This window comes from Rhincodon typus, chromosome 7, assembly GCF_021869965.1.
Source record: "Rhincodon typus isolate 14 chromosome 7, sRhiTyp1.1, whole genome shotgun sequence".
Classification (NCBI taxonomy): Eukaryota; Metazoa; Chordata; class Chondrichthyes; order Orectolobiformes; family Rhincodontidae; genus Rhincodon; species Rhincodon typus.
Genome location: NC_063338.1, coordinates 4,100,532 through 4,120,240, shown reverse-complemented (window position 1 = coordinate 4,120,240; position 19,709 = coordinate 4,100,532). Strand labels below are relative to the sequence as shown.

General features: G+C 41.3%; 1 protein-coding gene across 3 annotated transcripts in view; it reads right to left on the bottom strand.

Moving 5' to 3' along the window:
• Positions 1 to 19,709, bottom strand: part of LOC109911472 (sentrin-specific protease 2-like) — a 107,590-nt gene that overhangs the window by 77,990 nt on the left and 9,891 nt on the right. For all 3 annotated transcript variants that reach the window (XM_020510788.2, XM_020510789.2, XM_048599398.1), the window contains exons 2-3: positions 13,523 to 13,578; positions 10,169 to 10,308 (exon numbers count right to left, since the gene is read on the bottom strand). In XM_020510788.2, the coding sequence (XP_020366377.1) occupies positions 10,169 to 10,308; positions 13,523 to 13,578 (196 nt within the window). The remainder of the gene's footprint in view (positions 1 to 10,168; positions 10,309 to 13,522; positions 13,579 to 19,709) is intronic.

Here is a 19,709-nt window from a genome sequence, read left to right as displayed (position 1 = left end):
CTCTCGAAAACATCCACAGCCTTCTGGTCATGTAATGACCAGAAATATACACAATATTCCAAATGTGGCCTAACTAAAGTTCTATAAAGCTGTGGCATAACTGGCCTATCCTTATACTCATTGCCCCTTCCAATGTAGGCAAGCATTTTTACTGCCTTACCTACCTGCACTGCCACCTTCTGTGACCTGTGGACCTGCACATCCAAATATCAATCAACATGCATATCAATACGGGCACGGTGGCTCAGTGGTTAGCACTGCTGCCTCATAGCGCCAGGGACCAGGGTTTGATTCCAGCCTCAGGCGACTGTCTGTGTGGAGTTTGCACATTCTCCCTGCATCTGCATAAGTTTCCTCCAGGTGCTCTGGTTTCCTCCCACAGTCCAAAGATGTGCAGGGTAGGTGCATTGGCCATGCTAAATTGCCCATGGTGTCCAGGGATGCTTAGGCTAGGTGTGTTAGACATAGGAAGTGCAGAGTTAGGGTAATGGGTCTGGGTGGGATGCTCTTCGGAGGGGCAGTGTGGACCTGTTGGGCCAAATGGCCTGTTTCCACACTATAGGGTTTCTATGTTTCAATGCTTCAATACTCCTAAGGATTCTGCCATTAACCGTATAATTTTCACCTGTACTTGACCTTCCAAAATGCATCACTTTTCATTTTCCTGGATTAAGCTCCATCTGCCATTTCTCTGTCCATGTCTCCATCTGATTTATATCCTCTGACAATCCTGCTCACTATCTGCCGCTCCACAATCTTTATATTGTCCGGCAAATGTACCAATTAGACCAGCCACATTTCCCTGCAAATCACTTATGTAGACCATGAACCGCAGAGGTCCCAGCACAGATCCCTGTGGAACCCCACTAGTCGCAACCCTCCATTCCAAAAAGCATCCTTCCACTGCTACCGTCTGTCTCCTACGGCTAAGCCAGTTCTGTATCCAACTTGTCAGCTCACCCCTGATACAATGTGACTTTATCTTTTGTACCAATCTGCCATGAGGGACTTTGTCAAAGTCTTGAATGAAGTCCATGTCGACAACATCAATGGCTTTTCCCCCATCAATCATCTTCATCACCTCCTCAAAAGAACTCAATCAAGTTAGTGAAGCACAACCCCCCGGCATAAAACCATGCTATCTATTGCTAATAAGTGTACTTGCTTCTAAACAGCATGGTGGCTCAGTGGTTAGCACTGCTGCCTCACAGCACCAGAGACCCAAGTTCGATTCCAGCCTCGGGCTGTGTGGAGTTTGCACATTCTCCCCACGTCTACGTGCGTTTCCACCAGGTGCTCTGGTTTCCTCCCACAGTCCAAAGATGTGCAGGATGGGTGGATTGGCCATGCTAAATTGCCCATCATGTTCAGGGATGTGTAGATTAGCTGTGTTAGCCATGGGAAATGCAGGGTTACAGTGAATGGGTAGGGGGATGGGTCTGGCTGGGATGATCAAGAGGATTGGTGTGGATTTGTTGGGCCAAAAGACCTGTTTCCACACTGTAGGGATTCGATGATTCTATGAAATGCTTACAGATCTTGTCCCTGAGAATCTTTTCCAATAATTTCCCTATGAGCGACATGAGGCTCACAGGCCCGTAATTTCTGATTATCCCTGCTACCCTTCTTAAACAATGGGACAACATTGGCTATTCTCCAGTCCTCTGGGACCTCATTTGTGGCCAAAGATGAACAAATATGTCTGTCAATGCTTCAGCAATTTGTTCTCTTGCCCTCCTCAATATTCTGGGATAGTTCCCATCAGGACCTGGGGACTTATCTACCTTAATACTTTTTAAGGGGCCCAATACTTCTTCCTATTTAATAGCAACTTGCTTAGAAATTCGACACTCCCTTCCCAGAGATCATCCTCCACCAATTCCTTCTCTTTGGTGCATACTGACACAAAGTATTTGTAGATACAAACTAGGACAAATAGAACTCACAACAAGCCATTTTAATGTGCTCCAATAAAAATGGGATTTCCCTAGCAAAGTGCAGTAAATGGAAGAGAGCTACATCTATCCCAGTGATTTATAGCACTGATTAGCGGGAAATGTTTCCTTCTTTCTGGCTAGGAAACATTAGCACTACTTCATTCTGCCTTCCTTGATGGGGTGTTCCACATCATAATGAATCATCGCATAATAAAAAATTCTTATCTACCCTCTAATTCAGCTGAGAACTATCCTGAATCTGCAACCTCTGGACATTCCTCCCACTTAAAAAACTTCCTAAGCTATCAAATGCCCTCTCAATCTGAACACCTCTCATAAGTCTTCTCCTTACACTTTTCTTCTGCAAGAGGGTCAATCCAACTTCTTCTCCTCTTTCCACATAATTGCCTAACCGAGGATTAATACAATCTTCAAAGATTCTGTACTCTATCCCTCTCCTTATAAAGCTCATAGTCTCATGCAATATCCTTTTTTAATATAAAAACCTTATCAACCTGCCCTGCCATGTTCAAAGATTGTCATAATTACACTATGTATGCAAACCTCCAGTTCTCCACGTTTTACACTCCTCTACTTGAACCGTTTAGTTTGTAGTCGTTCAATAGTACCAACTTCAACACATTTTGTCGAAGCTTTTTGTCTTGTACGCATCAGGACAATTTGTAAGTAAAAGGAAAACAACAGTCATATTTTGATAGGAGAGTGCTGATTTGGTTGGCAAGTGCTGTCTGGTTGTAGAGGAGCTGCTCTATTGTTAATGACTGGAGCAATCCTTATTTATTTATTCATTAACAGGATGAGATGTCACTGGCTAGGCATGTACTTATTGCCCATTCCTAAGTGCCCAGAGGCTGGTTAAGAGTCAGCCACATTGCTGTGGGTCTGGAGTCACATTTAGGCCAGACGAGGTAAGGATGCAGTTTCCTTCCCAAAAAGATATTAGTGAACCAGATGGGTTTTTCTGACAATCGACAATGGATTTATGGTCATCATTAGACTCTTAATTCTAGATTTTTTTAAAAATTCAAATTCCACCATCTGCCATGGCAGGATTCGAACCCCAATCCCCAGAACATTCCCTGGGTCTCCAGATTAACAGTCCAGCTAGGTCATCACCTCCCCTATATAATTTCTCCTTATTTTTCTTACCTCTTCTTTGTAGTAAATTGTATTGGCCATTTCATTGTGTGAGAGTCCAAAACATGAATTTTCGCAGGATATTAGACAATGAACGCATCATAAATGACAACGTGTTCACACCCAATTTGCACTTCTCCAGCTACAATGGAGGATCAGGAATTGCTATGACTATACAGCAACTGAGATGATGCCATTCAGTATAGATAAGTAATGAATCATGAACCACTCATCCCCAAATATACACAGAGATTGATCCTACAACTCTACAATGCTATTTGAACTAAAAATAAACTAATCTCAGTCTCATTCCAAAGGTGAAGACTGATACTTTACAGGGACGCCTCAGACTATCTCTTCATCACCATTTTCTTCCCACATCTAAATACTTCTCTTAAATCTGCCATTCAAAGCCCATTGAAAATGCAAAGATTCAACGGAATAAATCTGGAGCTCTTAAAGAATATAACCAGTAGTCAAGCCAACAGAAAAACAAAAAAAACTGCTCATTTACTGGAAACACTGATATATTGTCTGTGTGGAGTTTGCACATTCTCCCCATGTCTGCTTGGGTTTCCTCCGGGTGCTCCATTTTCCTCCCGCAGTCCAAAGATCTGCAGTTTAGGTGAATTGGCTATGCTAAATTGCCCATAGTGTCCAGGGACGTATAGGTTAGGAAATGCAGGGTTACAGGGGCAGAGTATGGGTGAAGAGTCTGGGTGGGACACTCTTCAGAGAGTTAATATGAACTTGTTGGGCCAAATGGTCTGTTTCCACACTGTAGGAATTCTAAACATTGCAGGCAAGCCATTGGCATACCACGGAAATTATGTATCTGAGAATCTCACTCACCAAACCAAAAAAAATTGAGTGCACAAAAACTACAGGTAAAAAACATTTAGAATAACGCTGCATCCATCATTCGTTCTGACTTCTATCAGACAGCCAGCCTTATCTTTACTGAGGAGCAGACATGATGCAGTAATACAGAGCAGAGAGATCCTTTTGCAGTGTGTGGAGTAGCTAGGCTGGACTGAGACAGCAGCCCTTTGCAATGTGGAGGACTGATACAGAGAGGACAGATTGCAAGTTTTAAAACAAATCTCGCTCCTTACTCTCGTCACCTCTTTGTGATCTGATTTACATCTATTTTTCCCTTTTTTGAACAGTGGCCGAGTACTTCTCCAATCCTTCTGTTTGCTTGCAAGGACCACAGCAACATTGTGGAAAAGTTAAATCAAAAGTAGAATTTATTTCCCCTGCTCTTAGATGGAGGCAGGCAGGTACTTCACAACACAGGCACAGAGCCTGTGATAACCTTAAGGTACTTTCCCTGGGCGAGTAATCCAGGGACCCAGGTAATGTTCTGGGGAGCTGGGTTCAAATCCCGCCATGGCAGATGGTGCAATTTGATTTAAATATTTAAAAATCTGGAAGTAATAGTCGAATGATTGTTAAAGTATTTAGATTGTCCCAATAGATTTACTAATGTTCTTTACAGAAGGAAATCTGCTGTGTTGTCTGGTACGGCCTACATGTGACCCCAGATCCACAGCAATGTGACTGACTCCGAGCTGCCCTCTGCAATAACCCAGCAAGCCATTCAACTGTATCAACAAAAAGTTGTCAAAGTCTCAAGAGACGAAATGAAATTGTACCGCCTGGCATCGACTAACACACTGGAAATGACCTCCACTTTCCCGCGTTATCCCATAACCCGTGATTCCTTATTGATTAGAAATCTGCCTATCTCAACCTTGAATGTCCTTAACAAGCTAATCTCTACAGCCCTCTGCATTCAAGAATTCCACAAATTCATTATTCTCAACGAAAAAATTCCCCCAGTGCAAGAAGTAAGTGCTAGCCAAAGCTAAGTGATCCCACAAAAAATGGATCAAATCTAAGCTCTGCAGTCCTGTCACATCTGGTTTGAATAATGGTAGACGACAAAGTAACTCACGCAAGAAGGTGATTCCACAAATATCCCCATCCTCAATAACGGGAGGCCCAGTACATCTGTGCAAAAGATAAGACTGTAGCATTCACAACAATCTTCAGCCATAAGTGCCACGTGGACCACCCATCTCGGCCTCCACCCGAGATCCCCAACATCACAGATTCCAGCCTTCAATTAAATTGATTTACTCCATATGATATCAAGAAATGGCTGGTGGCACTGTATACTCCAAAGACTATGAGCCTTGATAACATTCTGGGGATAGAACTGAAGACTTGTGCTCCAGAACATACTGTGCCTATAGCCAAGCTGTTCCAGTATAGCTACAACACTGGCATCTATCCAACAATGTCAAAAATTGCTCAGTTATGTCCTGTATATTATAAGTAGGACAAATCCATCCTGGCCAATTACCACTGTGATTGCACGATGTTCAGTACCATTTGTGACTCTTTGGGGACTGAAGCAATCCATGTCTGGATGCAGTAAGATTTCAACAATATCTAGGTTTGGGCTGACAAGTGGCAAGCAACATCGGCACCATACAAGTATCAGGTAATGTCCACTTCCAACAAGACAGAATCTAACCACTGCCCCTTGATATGGATATTGATATTGATAATGGTGTTACCATCATTGAATCCCTGCACCACCCCACCACCCATCAATATCCTAGAGTTACCATGATCAGAAACTGATTAGCTGATATAAATTCTGTGGCTACAACAGCAGGTCAGAGGCTAAGAATCCAACTGCGAGTAACTCACATACTAACTTCTTAAAGCCTGTCCATCATCTACAAGGCACTAATTAGGATTGTGATGAAATACTGTCCAGTTGCCTGAATTAGTGCAGCTCCAAAACCACTCAAGAAGCTTGAAACCATCCAGGGCGAAGATTCCTGTTTGATTAGCACCATATACAAAAATACTTAGTCCCTCCACCATCAACACTCAGTACAGCAGTATATACCATCTACAAGATTATAGAATCTCTACAGTGTGGAAGCAGGCTATTCGGACCATCAAGTCCACACCAACCCTTCGAACAGCATCCCACCCAGATCCATCCCCTACGCTATCCCTGTAACACTGCATTCCCCATGGCTAACCCACCAACCCTGCACATCCCTGAACACTATGGAACAATTTAGCATGGCCAATCCACACATTTGGCACATCTTTGGACTGTGGGAGGAAACCAGAGCACCTGCAGGAAACCCACGCAGACATGGGGACAATGTACAAACTCCACACAGTTGCCCGAGGGTGGAATTGAACTCAGGTCCCTGGCACTGCGAAGCAGCAGTGTTAACCACTGAGCCATCATGCTGCCCCAAAATTCACAGCAGAAATTCAAGAATCTCCTTAGATAGCACCTTCCAAATGCACGACCACTTAGCACCTAGAAGGGTAAGGGCAGCAAATACGTGGGAACACTACCACCTGTAATTTCTCCTTCAAGTTGCTCACAATCATATCTTGGAGGTATATCACTGTTGCCTCTGTGTCACTGCAGCAAAATCCTGAAAATCCTCCCTAACAGCATACGTAAAGCAAACGGACTGCAGCAGTTCAAGTGTGCAGCTGAGCACCAACTTCTCAAGGGCATCTTGGGATGGCTGAGAAATGTTGGCCCAACCAGCAATGCCCATATCTCATCAATTAATAAAAAATGGATAAAGAAATTAATCAACCAGCAACAGCCGAAGTACGAAACAACATGGGGATACCAGTTTATCAATACTTTTTGGTTGATTTCTAAGGAAAGACGTACTGACATTGAAGACAGTCCAGAAAATGTTTACTTGGTTGATCACAGGAAGAATTTTTTTCTGAGGTAAGGTTGAGCTGGTCCTCATTAGCATTTTCGACAGTGAGATGTAAACTTCTTAAAACATAAGATTCTTAGGATGCTGGACAGGCTAGATACTGAAAGATTGCTTCCCCTTGTGGGACAGTGTAGGTCCAGAAGGCATAATCTCAGAGTAAATCACCCAGGGTAACAGAGATGGGGGTACTTTTTCTCTCTCAGAAGGTAATGAATCTGTGGAATTCTTGAATGCAGAGGGCTGTAGATGTTGGCTTGTTGAAGACATTCAAGGCTGAGATAGGCAGATTTCTAATCAATAAGGAATCACAGGTTATGGGATAAGGGAGGAAAGGGAGGTAAGGATTATCAAATTAGTCATGATTTTAATCAATGGCAGAGCAGACTAAACAGACTAAACTATGGGTTTCCTCCCTTAGTCCAAAAATGTGCAAATTAGGTGGATTAGCCATGCTAAATTGCCTATTATGCCCAGGGACGTGCTGGCTAGTGGATTAGCCATAGGAAATGCAGGGTAACAGGGACAGGGTAGGGAGGTGGCTCCGGATGGGATGCTCTTCGGAGGGTCAGTGTGGACTTGATTGACCAAATGGACTGCTTCCACACTGTCAGAATTCTATGATTCTAAGAAAAATGTTCTCATTCAATACGTGGATGTATCTACCAGAGAAGGAGCAAAACATGACATTCTCTTGGGAAATAATGTAGGACAAATGACGGGGGTGTCAGTGGGGAAGCACTTTGAGGCCAGTAATCATAATTCTATTAGTTTCAAAATAGTTATGGAAAAGGATAGACCTGATCTAATAGTTAAATACTAAATTGGGGTAAGGCTAATTTTGACGTAATTAGGCAAGAATTTTCAAAAGTTTATTGGGAAGGGGCTATTCACAGGGAAAGGAACAGTTGGAAGGTGGGAGGCCTTTAAAAATGAAATGAGAGTTCAGAGATAGTATGTTCATGTTAGTGCAAAGAGCAAGGCTGGTAGGTGTAAAGAATGCTGGATGGCTAGAGAAATTGAGGCTTTGGTCAAGATAAAGAAAGTGGCACATGACAGGTATAGACAGCTGGGATCAAGTGAATCCCTAGAAGAGTATAAGGTTAGTAGGAGTATACTTAAGAGGGAAAACAGGGGGGCAAAAAGGAGACATGAGATATATTTGGCAAATAGATTGAGGAGAATACAAAGAGATTCTACAAATACATTAAGTGAAAAAGAGTAGCAAGGCAGAGAATAGGGCCACTTAAAAACCAACAAGGCTATCTATGTGTGCAACCACAGTAGATGGGTGAGACACTAAACGAGTATTTCATGTCAGTACTTACTGTGGAGAAGGACATGGAAGATAGAGAACTTGGGGAAATAAACAGTGGTATCTTGACAAGTGTCCATATTACAGAAGAGGTGGTGCTGGTTGTCATAAAATACGTACACTAACATAAACATACTGTCTCTGAACTCTCATTTCATTTTTAAAGGCCTCCCACCTTCCAACTGTTCCTTTCCCTGTGAATAGCCCCTCCCAATAAACTTTTGAAAATTCTTGCCTAATTACGTCAAAATTAGCCTTACCCCAATTTAGTATTTAACTATTAGATCAGGTCTATCCTTTTCCATAACTATTTTGAAACTAATGGATAAAACCCTGGGACCTGATTAGATGCATCCCAGAATTTTGTGGGGAGCTATGGAAGAGATTGCTGGGCTCCTTGCTGAGATATTTCTACCATCAATAAGCACAGGTGAGGTGCCACCAGTTGGCTAATGTGGTGCCATTATTCAAGAAAGTGGTAGGGACAAGAGAGTGGTAGACAGTGGTAAGGAAAAGCCAGGAAACAGTAGACCTGCAAGCCTGATGTCAGCAGTGGCTAAGTTGTTGGAGGGGATTCTGACAGAATTTACATGCATTTGGAAATTAGGAAGAGTCCACATGGCTTTGGGCGTAGGAAATTGAATCTCACTAACTTGATTGAGTTTTTTGAAGAAGTGACAAAGAAGATTAATAAAGGCAGAGCAATAAACGTTGCATATATGAACTGCAGCAAGGTTCCGTATGGTAGACTGGTTAGCAAGGTTAAATCACGTGGAATCCAGGGGGAGTTAGCCAATTGGATAGAAAACTGGGTCAAAGTTAGGAGACAGAGGGTGGTGGCGGAGGGTTGCTTTCCGGACTGGAAGCCAGTGACCACTGGCCTGCCGCAAGGATCAGTGCTGAGGGGTGACCTTATACAAGTTAATAAAATCAGGAGGGGGGTGGATAGAATGAATAGCCACAGTCTTTTGCCCAGGGTAGGGGAGTCCAAAACTAGAGGGCATAGCTTTAAGGTGAAAGGGCAAAGATTTAAAAGGGATCTGAGGAAAAACATTTTCATGCAGAGGATGGTGCATGTATAGAACGAGCTGCCAGAGGAAGTGGTGGAAGCGGTTACAAATGCAACAATTAAAAGGCATTTGGATGGGTATTTCAATAGGAAGGGTTTAGAAGGATATGGGCCAAATGCTGGCAAATAGGACTAGATCAGTTTAGAATATCTTGTCAGCATGGACAAGTTAGACCTAAGAGTCTGTTTCTGTACTTTATAACTCTATGACTCTGAGTTAGAGTTTGATACTGTCAGTAGATGTTGAAAGAATCAGAGTCAACCCCTGATTTTACTGCGAATTCTAAATTGTATGATTGAATGGCAGTTCCATTCAGCACTATGGAAGCCAAGTTTCACGAGGTGCATTGGAAAGATGAAGTAGGTGCATTAAGACAAAGGCTTGCATTACAAATACACAACAGTGTATAGCCCATCTCAGATGTTAGGTGTAAAATCTTGAACTCATCTTCTTACAAGATGGGAATAGATCGCAATTTTATTGTTATTGTGTAGATTGTGTTGGAAACAATCAGTTTCTGTGGCAGTTCATGACACAACTATAGTTCTATCAGTCGGTACACGAGGCATTGCTTATCTATTTGACTCTGACTTCTGAGAAGCTTGGGGAAAGTTACTGCTAAGTCCAGTCATAAAATTATAGCAGCCACTTTCTAGGGCTTTTAAATGTGTTAAAATAGTCACTAACACATATTAAAGTTTGTTTTTAATCAGTTGGTGACTTGGAGTAGCAAAGCTCACAAGGATGATAACTTTGGTACACACCACTGGGACAATATACACACCTTAAGAGTTACAGGTGTTTCAATAAGCAAATTATACCATGAAAATGATCAAATATCACAGTTATTATCTTTGCCTGATTATTTTCATACGCTGAGATTTCATTAATGATAGCACTGACCTGTTTCACTGGTTTGTCCGTCTTCTTCCGTGTGGTGGCTTTGGAGTCTACTTGCATGACCTTGTGACCAAATGATGACACTGACCTTATATAGCTAACAAATCCTGATATAGACTTCTTAACTGTATTCACAAATTCACCTAGGAAAAAAGAATAATTTGTTTGCTTCCAGCAAATTTCAATTTACTTCATTTTCCCTTTGATTGTCTCCTCCATAATCTTTGGCTGCAGGGACAGGGTTAAAAGTCTACTGCAAGATCCCTGCTAATCAGTCTCTAGTCACAAGAAGGTGTATGATAGCAACCTGGAGCCAACCTCTTCCTGGTGAAGTGTCAGATCAGTTTAGCACCTTCATTAAACTGGGCAATTTTCTTCCCAGGGCTCTGTGCCTGTCACAGAATCAGTTTTGTAAATAGTAAATCTATTAAAATTGTGTTGAGTAAAATATGTTACGTGAGGGCAAGTCGAATTTTCTGGCAAATATTCAAGTTGAAATGTTGTGCAATGTTTTTCTGAATAAAGCATATTTTTGGAGAAAGAAAACAAGACCTCCTCTGGTTGTAGGAAGGATACTATTAAATTGGAAAGGGTTCAGAAGAGATTTACCAGCATGTTGCCAGGTATGAAAGCTTTGAGTTATAAAGAAAAGCCAGATAGGCTGGGACATTTTTCACAGGTGTGTAGGAGGTAAAGAGGTGACCTTATAGAAGTTTATAAAAATATGAAAGGTAAAAATAGGGTGAATGGTAGTTGTCTTTTCCTTAGGATGGGGGATTTCAAGACTAAGGGGTCACATTTTTAAGGTGAGAGGAGAGAGATTTAAAAGAGACAAGCAGGGCAAATTTTTTTACACACAGGGTAGTTTGTGCATGGAATGAACTTCCAAAGGAAGTGGTGGATGTGGCACAATTACAAGATTTAAAAGACAGTTGGATAAGTACATGAATATGACAGGTTTGGAGGGATATGGGCCAGGAGCAGGCAGGTGGGACTAGTTTAGTTTGGGATTATATTCGGCATGGACTGGTTGGACAGAAGGGTCTGTTTCCATGCTCTATGATTCTATGTGGACAACTGCACTCTACCTATAATGCAGCATTCTGAAGCTCCACATTGCTGTGAGGGCAAATAATTTTAATGTTATTTTAAACACCCTAACCTAATCTAATTATCAGTTCCCTACCAATTGAAATGCTAGGAAACTAGTTTGCAATTTATAGTGACAGCTGTACCATAACTCATTACTGTAGTGTGATAGATTCCTACCCACCATAATGGTACCGAATTACCATGGAATGACATGACAATATTAGAAGTGAAGGTCCTTTTAATGATAAACAGGAAGATATTTTCCTCATCAACCTGTTCAGAGATATTATAACACATATCTAGAGCAGGTGGGACATGAACCTGTGCCTCCTGGTCTGCAGGAATGGGCACTACTATTGCACCAAAAGAGCCTCTCAGGGTAAACTGGAAGAGCTCCAGAAATAATTGAGAGCAGAAGGTGCTCACTGGACTTTTTATAAGTCCCACCTACTCCAGAAGAGGTATATCATCTCTGAACAGGTATAAAAAAAGAGCTAGGTTTTAATTTAGTTCTTTTGTCTTTCCTTCTGACCACTGTAGTTGTTATTGTTGCACTGGGTCTGGTTGGTAATGCTTGATAATTGGTCTTTTAAGAACATGTGATTCAGTGGTGGAGAAAAACTTGTCCAGGGCTGTATAATAACATCTCAGAACAGGAAAAAACAAAGAAGAAAGGGAGCTAGGTTTTGAACCTGGTGCAAGTCCCACCTGCTCCAGAGATGTGTAATAATATCTCTGAATATGTTGATTGCCGAAAAAGAATCAGTGTCAGGTCATAGGATCCTAGATCTGGCTAAGGTAGCTGTCAACAGATCCAGGCAGAGGTCCATGGTGGGAGTTTAAGAACTCTGCACCTTCCGCAGCTACATTTGTGTCTGGATGTCCTTGTACAGGGAGCACACAATGTCCACCAGCACCCTTGAAGCTTTTGAAGGGAAGTGGGCCCAATAGGGGCTCAGATGCATTATCTCCCCTTCCAACTGTGTTTTGATTTAACCCCTCCCTCTTTCCCTACCCTTCCTTCTTCCTTTTGTTATTGTTGCACTGACCCTGATAGGCAGCGCTTGTTAATTGTTTCATTGGGTTGTTTGGTGATGGGTTTACAGAAAAAGGAGCTAGGCATTTCCCCCAGGTCGAGGCTGGATTCTGGACAGGAAAAGGATTCAGAAGAGTAAGGTGGAAACTGGTGCTTGTGCTGAACTATCAACTTACAATAAACACTTGGAAATCTCTCAAAGTCTTTTACTGCCTAATTGAACATACGAATATGGTCTGTTAAACATGGCAGACCTGCTCCCACAAGTTCAGTAACTGTACATTATACAGGTCAAAATGTTCTCTTCAGACACATCCCAATATTGATAATCAAGCTTCACGTTCTCTAACAAATGTATTTCCAGATAATCATCCTTTCTTGCATCCTATAAACCTGAAAAAACTCTTCCAATCTTGCATTTTAGAGCCACCTTGTTCGTCTTCAACATGACTGTCAGGCGGCTGCGCTGTTCTGCTTTCTGCAACTTCTCCCTAAAATATCTGTCCTTTCTCTATGCTTTCAAGCATCTATCTCTTCTGCTTAAGGTCAAAAATTACATGACACCGGGTTTTAGTCCAACAGGTTTATCTGAAGACACAAGCTTTCAGAATCTTGCTCCTTCTTCAGGTTCAGTGAGAGGTGGCATTGGACACAGAATTTATAAGCAAAAGATCAAACAGTCATAGAACTGATGCAGCGTCCTGTGATTTTTGACTTTGTCCACTCCAGTCCAACACCAGCACCTCCACATCTTCTACTTAATTTTACTTTTACATTCTCAGGTTTTCCATCCCGTGCTCAGTGTTAATTTATTTCACTTGATAAGATACATTTTTTTAATCTACTGGAGCACAACAGAAAACCATATTGCTGTCTGACACAACTTCAGATGGTTTACTTCTACCGCATGAATTGCCAAAAAAAAAATCACAAGCAATAGGGAGGATTCCTAGGGCATTGTTGCTGTAACAATGACTAAAAGACTCTGGATAGGTTTCTGTTTTGTCACCACCATTTTCCCTGACTTTCCTCATTAAACTCTCCCACCCTCTGCTCGACAGTAGCAGAACCTTGGGAGCCTAAATCAAGTCTTGATGATAAAAGATCAATGCTTTCCATTTACCACTGGCTAAGGGAAGTGGACAGAATAATGTAAGCACAGATTGCAGTACAGTCATATACGTCCTTCTGTTCAACTGAAAGATGTTATCCTATAAATACAAACTTACCCAGCTTTTGCCTTTTTACTGATATCCATTCAATTTCGTCATTAGAAGTCTGGACACTGGGACAGAAGAAAACCAAAATGACATGAATTTAGGAAACAGTATTGAGAGATTTCTTTTCAGTGTGCAAAAATATGCTGTTTTAAAGGGTTTCTTGTGAGTAACAGCATGATTATCCACTGAGAAATCTGCTTTTTAAAGAATATTCTCCAATAAAACTTATTTGGCAAACATTTAATTTTTCTTCACTGCCTTGGTGCTAAAATCCATCTCATATCCTGTTAAAAGGGGCAAGCCAATTGTTAAACAATCTTGACATTACTTGTCAATGAAATGATTTGTATCACTGTTTGCATGCAAAGAAATCCTTCCCCAAATATATTTGCAGAATATCAGATAAGCTTCCCTTTCTGAAGCCATTCATTCAAGTCTTAGACAAGGTCCCTCATGGCAGACTGTTACAAAAGGTGAAGTCTCATGGTATCAGGAGTGGGCTGGCAAGGTGGATACAGAACTGACTTTGTCATAGGAGACAGAGGGTAACAATGCTTTTCGGAATGGAGGGTTGTGGCTAGTGGGGTTCCACAAGGATCATAAATGATTTAGAGGAAAATGCAGCTAGTCTAATTACTAAGTTTGAGGACCATACAAAGATTGGTGCAGTTGCGGATAGTGAGGAGGATTGTCAGAGGATATAGCAGGATATAGGTCAGGAGGAGGCATGGGCAGAAAAATGGCAGATAGTGTTTAAAACAGACAAACGTGCGGTGATGCATTTTGGAAGGTCAAGTACAGGTGGAAATTATACAGTGAGTGGCAGAACCTTTCGGAGTATTGATATGCAGAGGGAGCTGGGTGTGCAGATCCACAGATCACTGAAGGTGGCAGCACAGGTAGATAAGGTAGTAAAAAAGGCCTACGGCATGCTTGCCTTCATTGGAAGGGCACTGAGTATAAGGATAGGTAAGTCATGCTGCAGCTTTATAGAACTTTAGTTAGACCACACTTGGAATATTGTGTACATTTCTGGTCACCACGCTACCAGAAGGATGTGGATGCTTTGGAGAGGGTACAAAAAAGGATTACCAGGATGTTGCCTGGTATGGGGGATTTTAACTATGAAGAAAGGTCAGATAGACTGGGTTTGTTTTCACCGAAACGCAAGAGGTTGAAGGGCAACCTGATAGAAGTTTACAAGATTATGAACAGCATGGATAGAGTGAAAAGTATGAAGCTTTTTCCCAGGTTAGAGGAGTCAACTACTAGGAGGCACAAGTTCAAAGGGCATGGGTTGAGTTTAAAAGAGATGTGTGAGGCACATTTTTCACACAAAGGGTGGTGAGTGGCTGGAACACGCTGCCAGAGCAGGTGGTGAAAGCAGACACAATAGCAGCATTCAAGAAGCACCTGGACAAACACATGAATAGGAAGGGAATAGAGGGATATGGATCTTGTAGTGAAAATAGTTTTAGTATTGAAGGGCAAAATGTGTTAGCATAGGCTTGGAGGGCTGAAGGGCCTGTTCCTGTACTATATTGTTCTTTGCTCTGAACATAGGGTACCTGGCATCATATCAGCAGTCTGCAATTATGAAGTTCTCAGAAAGCCAATCACCTTACTGATGCTCATGTCCACAGCATGACTGACAATTGTGAATCAGTGCACTGTAGCACGATGATGTAACAATAACAAGATTGCAAAACCACATTTACTGTCACAAGATGCTTCATAATAATATTAGCAATTAAGGTTTGATATATTCTGCACGGAGAAGGGAGTGAGCCAGGAATTCTGGTGCATGTTGGAACCAACAACATAGTACGAGGCAGTACTGAAATCCTATGATCAGACTAGGGAGGGAGCTGAGAAAACATGGCTCAAAGGAAGTATTTTCAGGATGGCAACTTGTAACCAGTGAAGTGCCACAGGGATAGAGCTTGGCCATAATTATTTACAATACAGTTATTAATGACTGGGATGGGGAAAGTGAATGTACTATAACCAAGTTTTCGATGACAAAAAAAATCAGTGGGAAAACAAGTGATGGGGATGACAGAGTCAGCAAAGGGTTACATACAGATTCAATGAGTGAGAAAAACAAAACTTGGCAGATGGAATATATGGGAAAATGTGAGATTCTGCACTTTGGCAGGAAGAGGAGCTAAATATTATTTAATGGAGAAAAATTGAAGAAAGCTGAAGAACAGTCCTTGTGCATCAATTCCAAAAGCTGGCATCCAAGTTCAGTGGGTAATAGAAAGGAAAAGTGAAATATTGCAAATATTTCAAAGGGAATAGAGTACAAGAGTAGGGAGGTTTTGCTTAAACTATAAGGAACTAGTCAGGCCACAACTGGACTACTGTGAACAGTTTTGGGCCCCTTATCTAAGGCAAGATATTGGAGGCATTGGAGACAGTCCAGAGAAGGCTCGATAGGCTGGTATCAGGTATGGAGGGGGCTGTATTTTGAGGAGAGGGTGAGTAAGTTGGGCATGTGGTCATTGGAATTTAGAAGGAGAGGTGACATTTATTGAAAAATGTATGAGATTCTCAGGAGATTTGACTGGGTAAACGTGGAGACGTTGCTTCCACTTGTGGGCAGGTCTAGGACTAGATGGCATAATCTCAGAATATGGGGTGACACATTTAACAGAGATGAGGAGGAATTTTTTTCTCTCAGAGGGTAATATGTCTGTGGGATTTATTACCTCAGAAAGCTCTTGAGGCTGGGTCATTAATCATATTCAAGGTCAAGATAGACAGATTTTTAATCAGTAAGGGAATCAAAGGTTATGGATAAAAAGCAGGAAAGTGGAACTGAGGGTTATCAGATTGGGTATGATCTAACTGAATGGCTGAGCAAACTTGATGGGCCTATTGGTCTATTTCTGCTCCTAAGTCTTACGGTCTTAAGAGTCATGATTTCTGAACAGACCATTCCCCAGCAACAGTACAAATTGATAGTGAATGTCAATATATAGCTTGCAGAAGGAGGAAGGGGTTCAGACTCTTGGAGCACTGGGACATGTTTTGTGGCAGATGACATCTATTCAAAAGTGTCAGATTGCATCCAGTGTTCTCACAAGGTCTTTCAGTTATGTGGCTGGGGAGGGATTAAACTAAATTGCCAAGAAGGTGGGCAATAGTATAAAGAAGTAGAAGAGATTAAGTTCATAAAGGCATCAAAAGTAGCAACATATTTGATAGGTGTGGGCTAGTAAGGACGAGGAATACAAAGAAAGATTTACAATGTATATATGGAAATGCACAAAGTATGATAAGTTGATGAACAACAAGCACAATAGCCATGTGACAATAATGGAAACATAATTTAAAATAGTGAAGACGTGGTGCTTCATATTCTGAGAAACAAAGTGCTCATAGAAGTTTGGGAATGAACAAAAAGAGGTGTGGTGCCGGTACTGGTGAGAGAAGACATCGTAATGTTGAAAAGAGAGAACACTCTTGAGGGAACATAAACAAAATTCATTTGGTTAGAGTTGATAAGCAAAAAGGACGTGTTCCTGCCACGTATTCATATCCCATAGGCCTCTAAACAGTGCTGGAGAGAATACAGAGAAGATCTGCCAGAAAATCACAGAGATGTGCAAGAACTATACAGTCGAGATTTGTGGGGGCTTTACCAAAATATGGATTAGATTAATTTGGAGTAATTGGAAAAGAGGAGGCAGAATTTTAGAAAAGTATTGTCCTTTGTCTGTATGTTCTCAGTCTAATTTGGATTGAGGCATTACTAGATCTGATGCTAGTCTGAGCTGGGTCAAATGGATCAAGAATCTGCAGAAGAACACTGGGCTAAGTCTGATCATCCTATCATAAAGTTCAACCACGGTAATGGAGAAAAGCAGCAAACCTCTAAAGATCTTCTAAATTGGAACAGGTATAACTTCAAAGGGGATACAGCCAAGGCAAAATGGAAATAAAGATTGGCATTTAAAACTGTGAAAGAATAAAGGGTAGTCGTTAAGAAAAGACTTTTGAGGAACAGGCTACATGCTTTCCAACAAGATGAAAGCCTAGGGAATAAAAAAGTCAAAAAATATTGGACGATGAGGGAGATTGAGAATATGATGTAATAAAGAAAAGTATATTGTATGTCAGCTGATTTCTTCAAGTGCAAGGCCATTACAATAGGTTGAGAGGAAGTGAAAATGAAAATAAGACTGGTAGAGAGAAAATATAAGACTAGAACAACAGATATCATCAAAGGGAATCCACAGATTTTCTACAGTTATTGTGTAGACAGCAAGGAGGGGCCTATGGGGCCAAAGCGGGTAATATATACTAAGAGGCACAGGGTAAGGTTGGAATACTTACTGACTATTTTGTATTGGTATTTACCAACCAAGCGGACGTTAACAAAATACTAACAGAAGTAGAGATGGTAGGAGAGAGATTCATAGTGTAAATTCATAAGCAGGATGTACCAAAAATCTTGCTGTGTTTAGAGTGGACTGGTTGGCTTGCATCGCAGTTTGCTAAAAGTAGTTACAGCTGAGACAGTGGAAGGGCTTGCCATAATCTTCCATTCCTCCCAAAGACATTCTTGGGTGAGTTTGATTTAACCTCAATGGTAGATAAGGTTTTAGAAACAATAATCAGGGAAGTAAAAAAATCATCATGCAATTGGGAGACATTTGAGTTAATTGATGAATTGTTTGATTCATCCTAATGGCTTTGATGAAGTAGCAGAGAAGATTGATGGAGGGGATGTTATACACATGGATTTTAAGGAAGCCCTTGATAAAGTACCACATAAAATGCTAGTTGATAAAATTAAGGCTCATGGAGACTTATTGGTGTCATTTTGGATAAAAATTAATAATAGCAAATAGAAAGAAAACAGTTGCTTTTCAGACAGGATGGTAGGCAGAAGTGTTCCCCAAGGATCAGTGCCATTTTTGATACGTATAAATAACTGATATAGTTAACTTGAGGTAAACTTTCAAACTTTACTGATGGTACCAATAAAGAGGATGTTATTCAACTGCAACTGGACATAGAAAGGCCAGAACGGACAGATAAGTGACAGACCGAATTGAGAAAAGAGAAGATTGAAATAATGCATTTTGGGAGAAAGGATAGGGAGAGGCAACACCAACTTAAATGTGCAGGCACAGAGGGACCCTGAACATTCATGCGCACAGACCTTTGAAAGTGGTAGGACATATTGAGGGAATAGTTACAGAGTCATAGACTCATAGCTGTACAGCACAAATACAGACCCTTCGGTTCAACTCATCCATGCCAACCAGATATCCTAAGTTAATCTAGACCCTTTGCCAGCATTTGGTCCACATCCCTCTCAACCCTTCCTATTCGTGTACTCATCCAGATTCCTTTTAAATGTTGTAATTTTACCAGCCTCTATCACCTCCTCTAGCAGTTCATTCCATACACGCACCACCCTTTGCAAGAAAAAGTTGCCCTTTAGGTCCCTTTTAAATCTTTTCCCTCTCACTTCAAACCTCTAGCTTTGAATTCTGCTACCCTGGGAAAAAGATGAAGTAAAAGTGCCAGTGTTGGACTGCGGTAGCCAAGGTCAGAAATCACACAACACCAATTTATAGTCCAACAGGTTTATTTGAAAACACAAGCTTTCAGAGCCTCAGTCCTTCTTCACGTGGTAGTGAGAGAGCTAGTATCAGACACAGAATTTATAAGGAAAAGATCAAAGGTTCACACCATTGATGAGGATGTACTAAACAAACCTAAGATGCTGTTAAATTTTTAACCAGTTAGAAAGTTTAATTGATTAATATGTATATTGAAATCCCCAAATTCCTTTCAAGTCATGGCCCTGAGAGAATTAAAGGTTTTATCAGTGTAAATCAGAGGTGACATTTGAGGTCAGACAATGCATGTTAGGCATGAGACCTTGTTTAGAATCTGTTTGTGTTTTAGTTTGGAGTCAGACTGGTTTTATTTCTAAAGTAGGAATTTATAAAATGCCATATTGACTGACTGTCAATAAATTGTGTGCTTTTTGAACAAAATACAATGTATCTGCCAATACAAATTCACCCCATAGATTTGCATGTGCACGTGTGTGTGCGTGTGTGTGTGTGAGAGAGAGAGAGAGAGTGTGTGTGTGACAGAGACAGAGAAAGAGAGAGAGAGAGAAAGAGGGGGAGAGTGTGAAAGAGAGGGGTGGGGGGGAGAGTGTGAA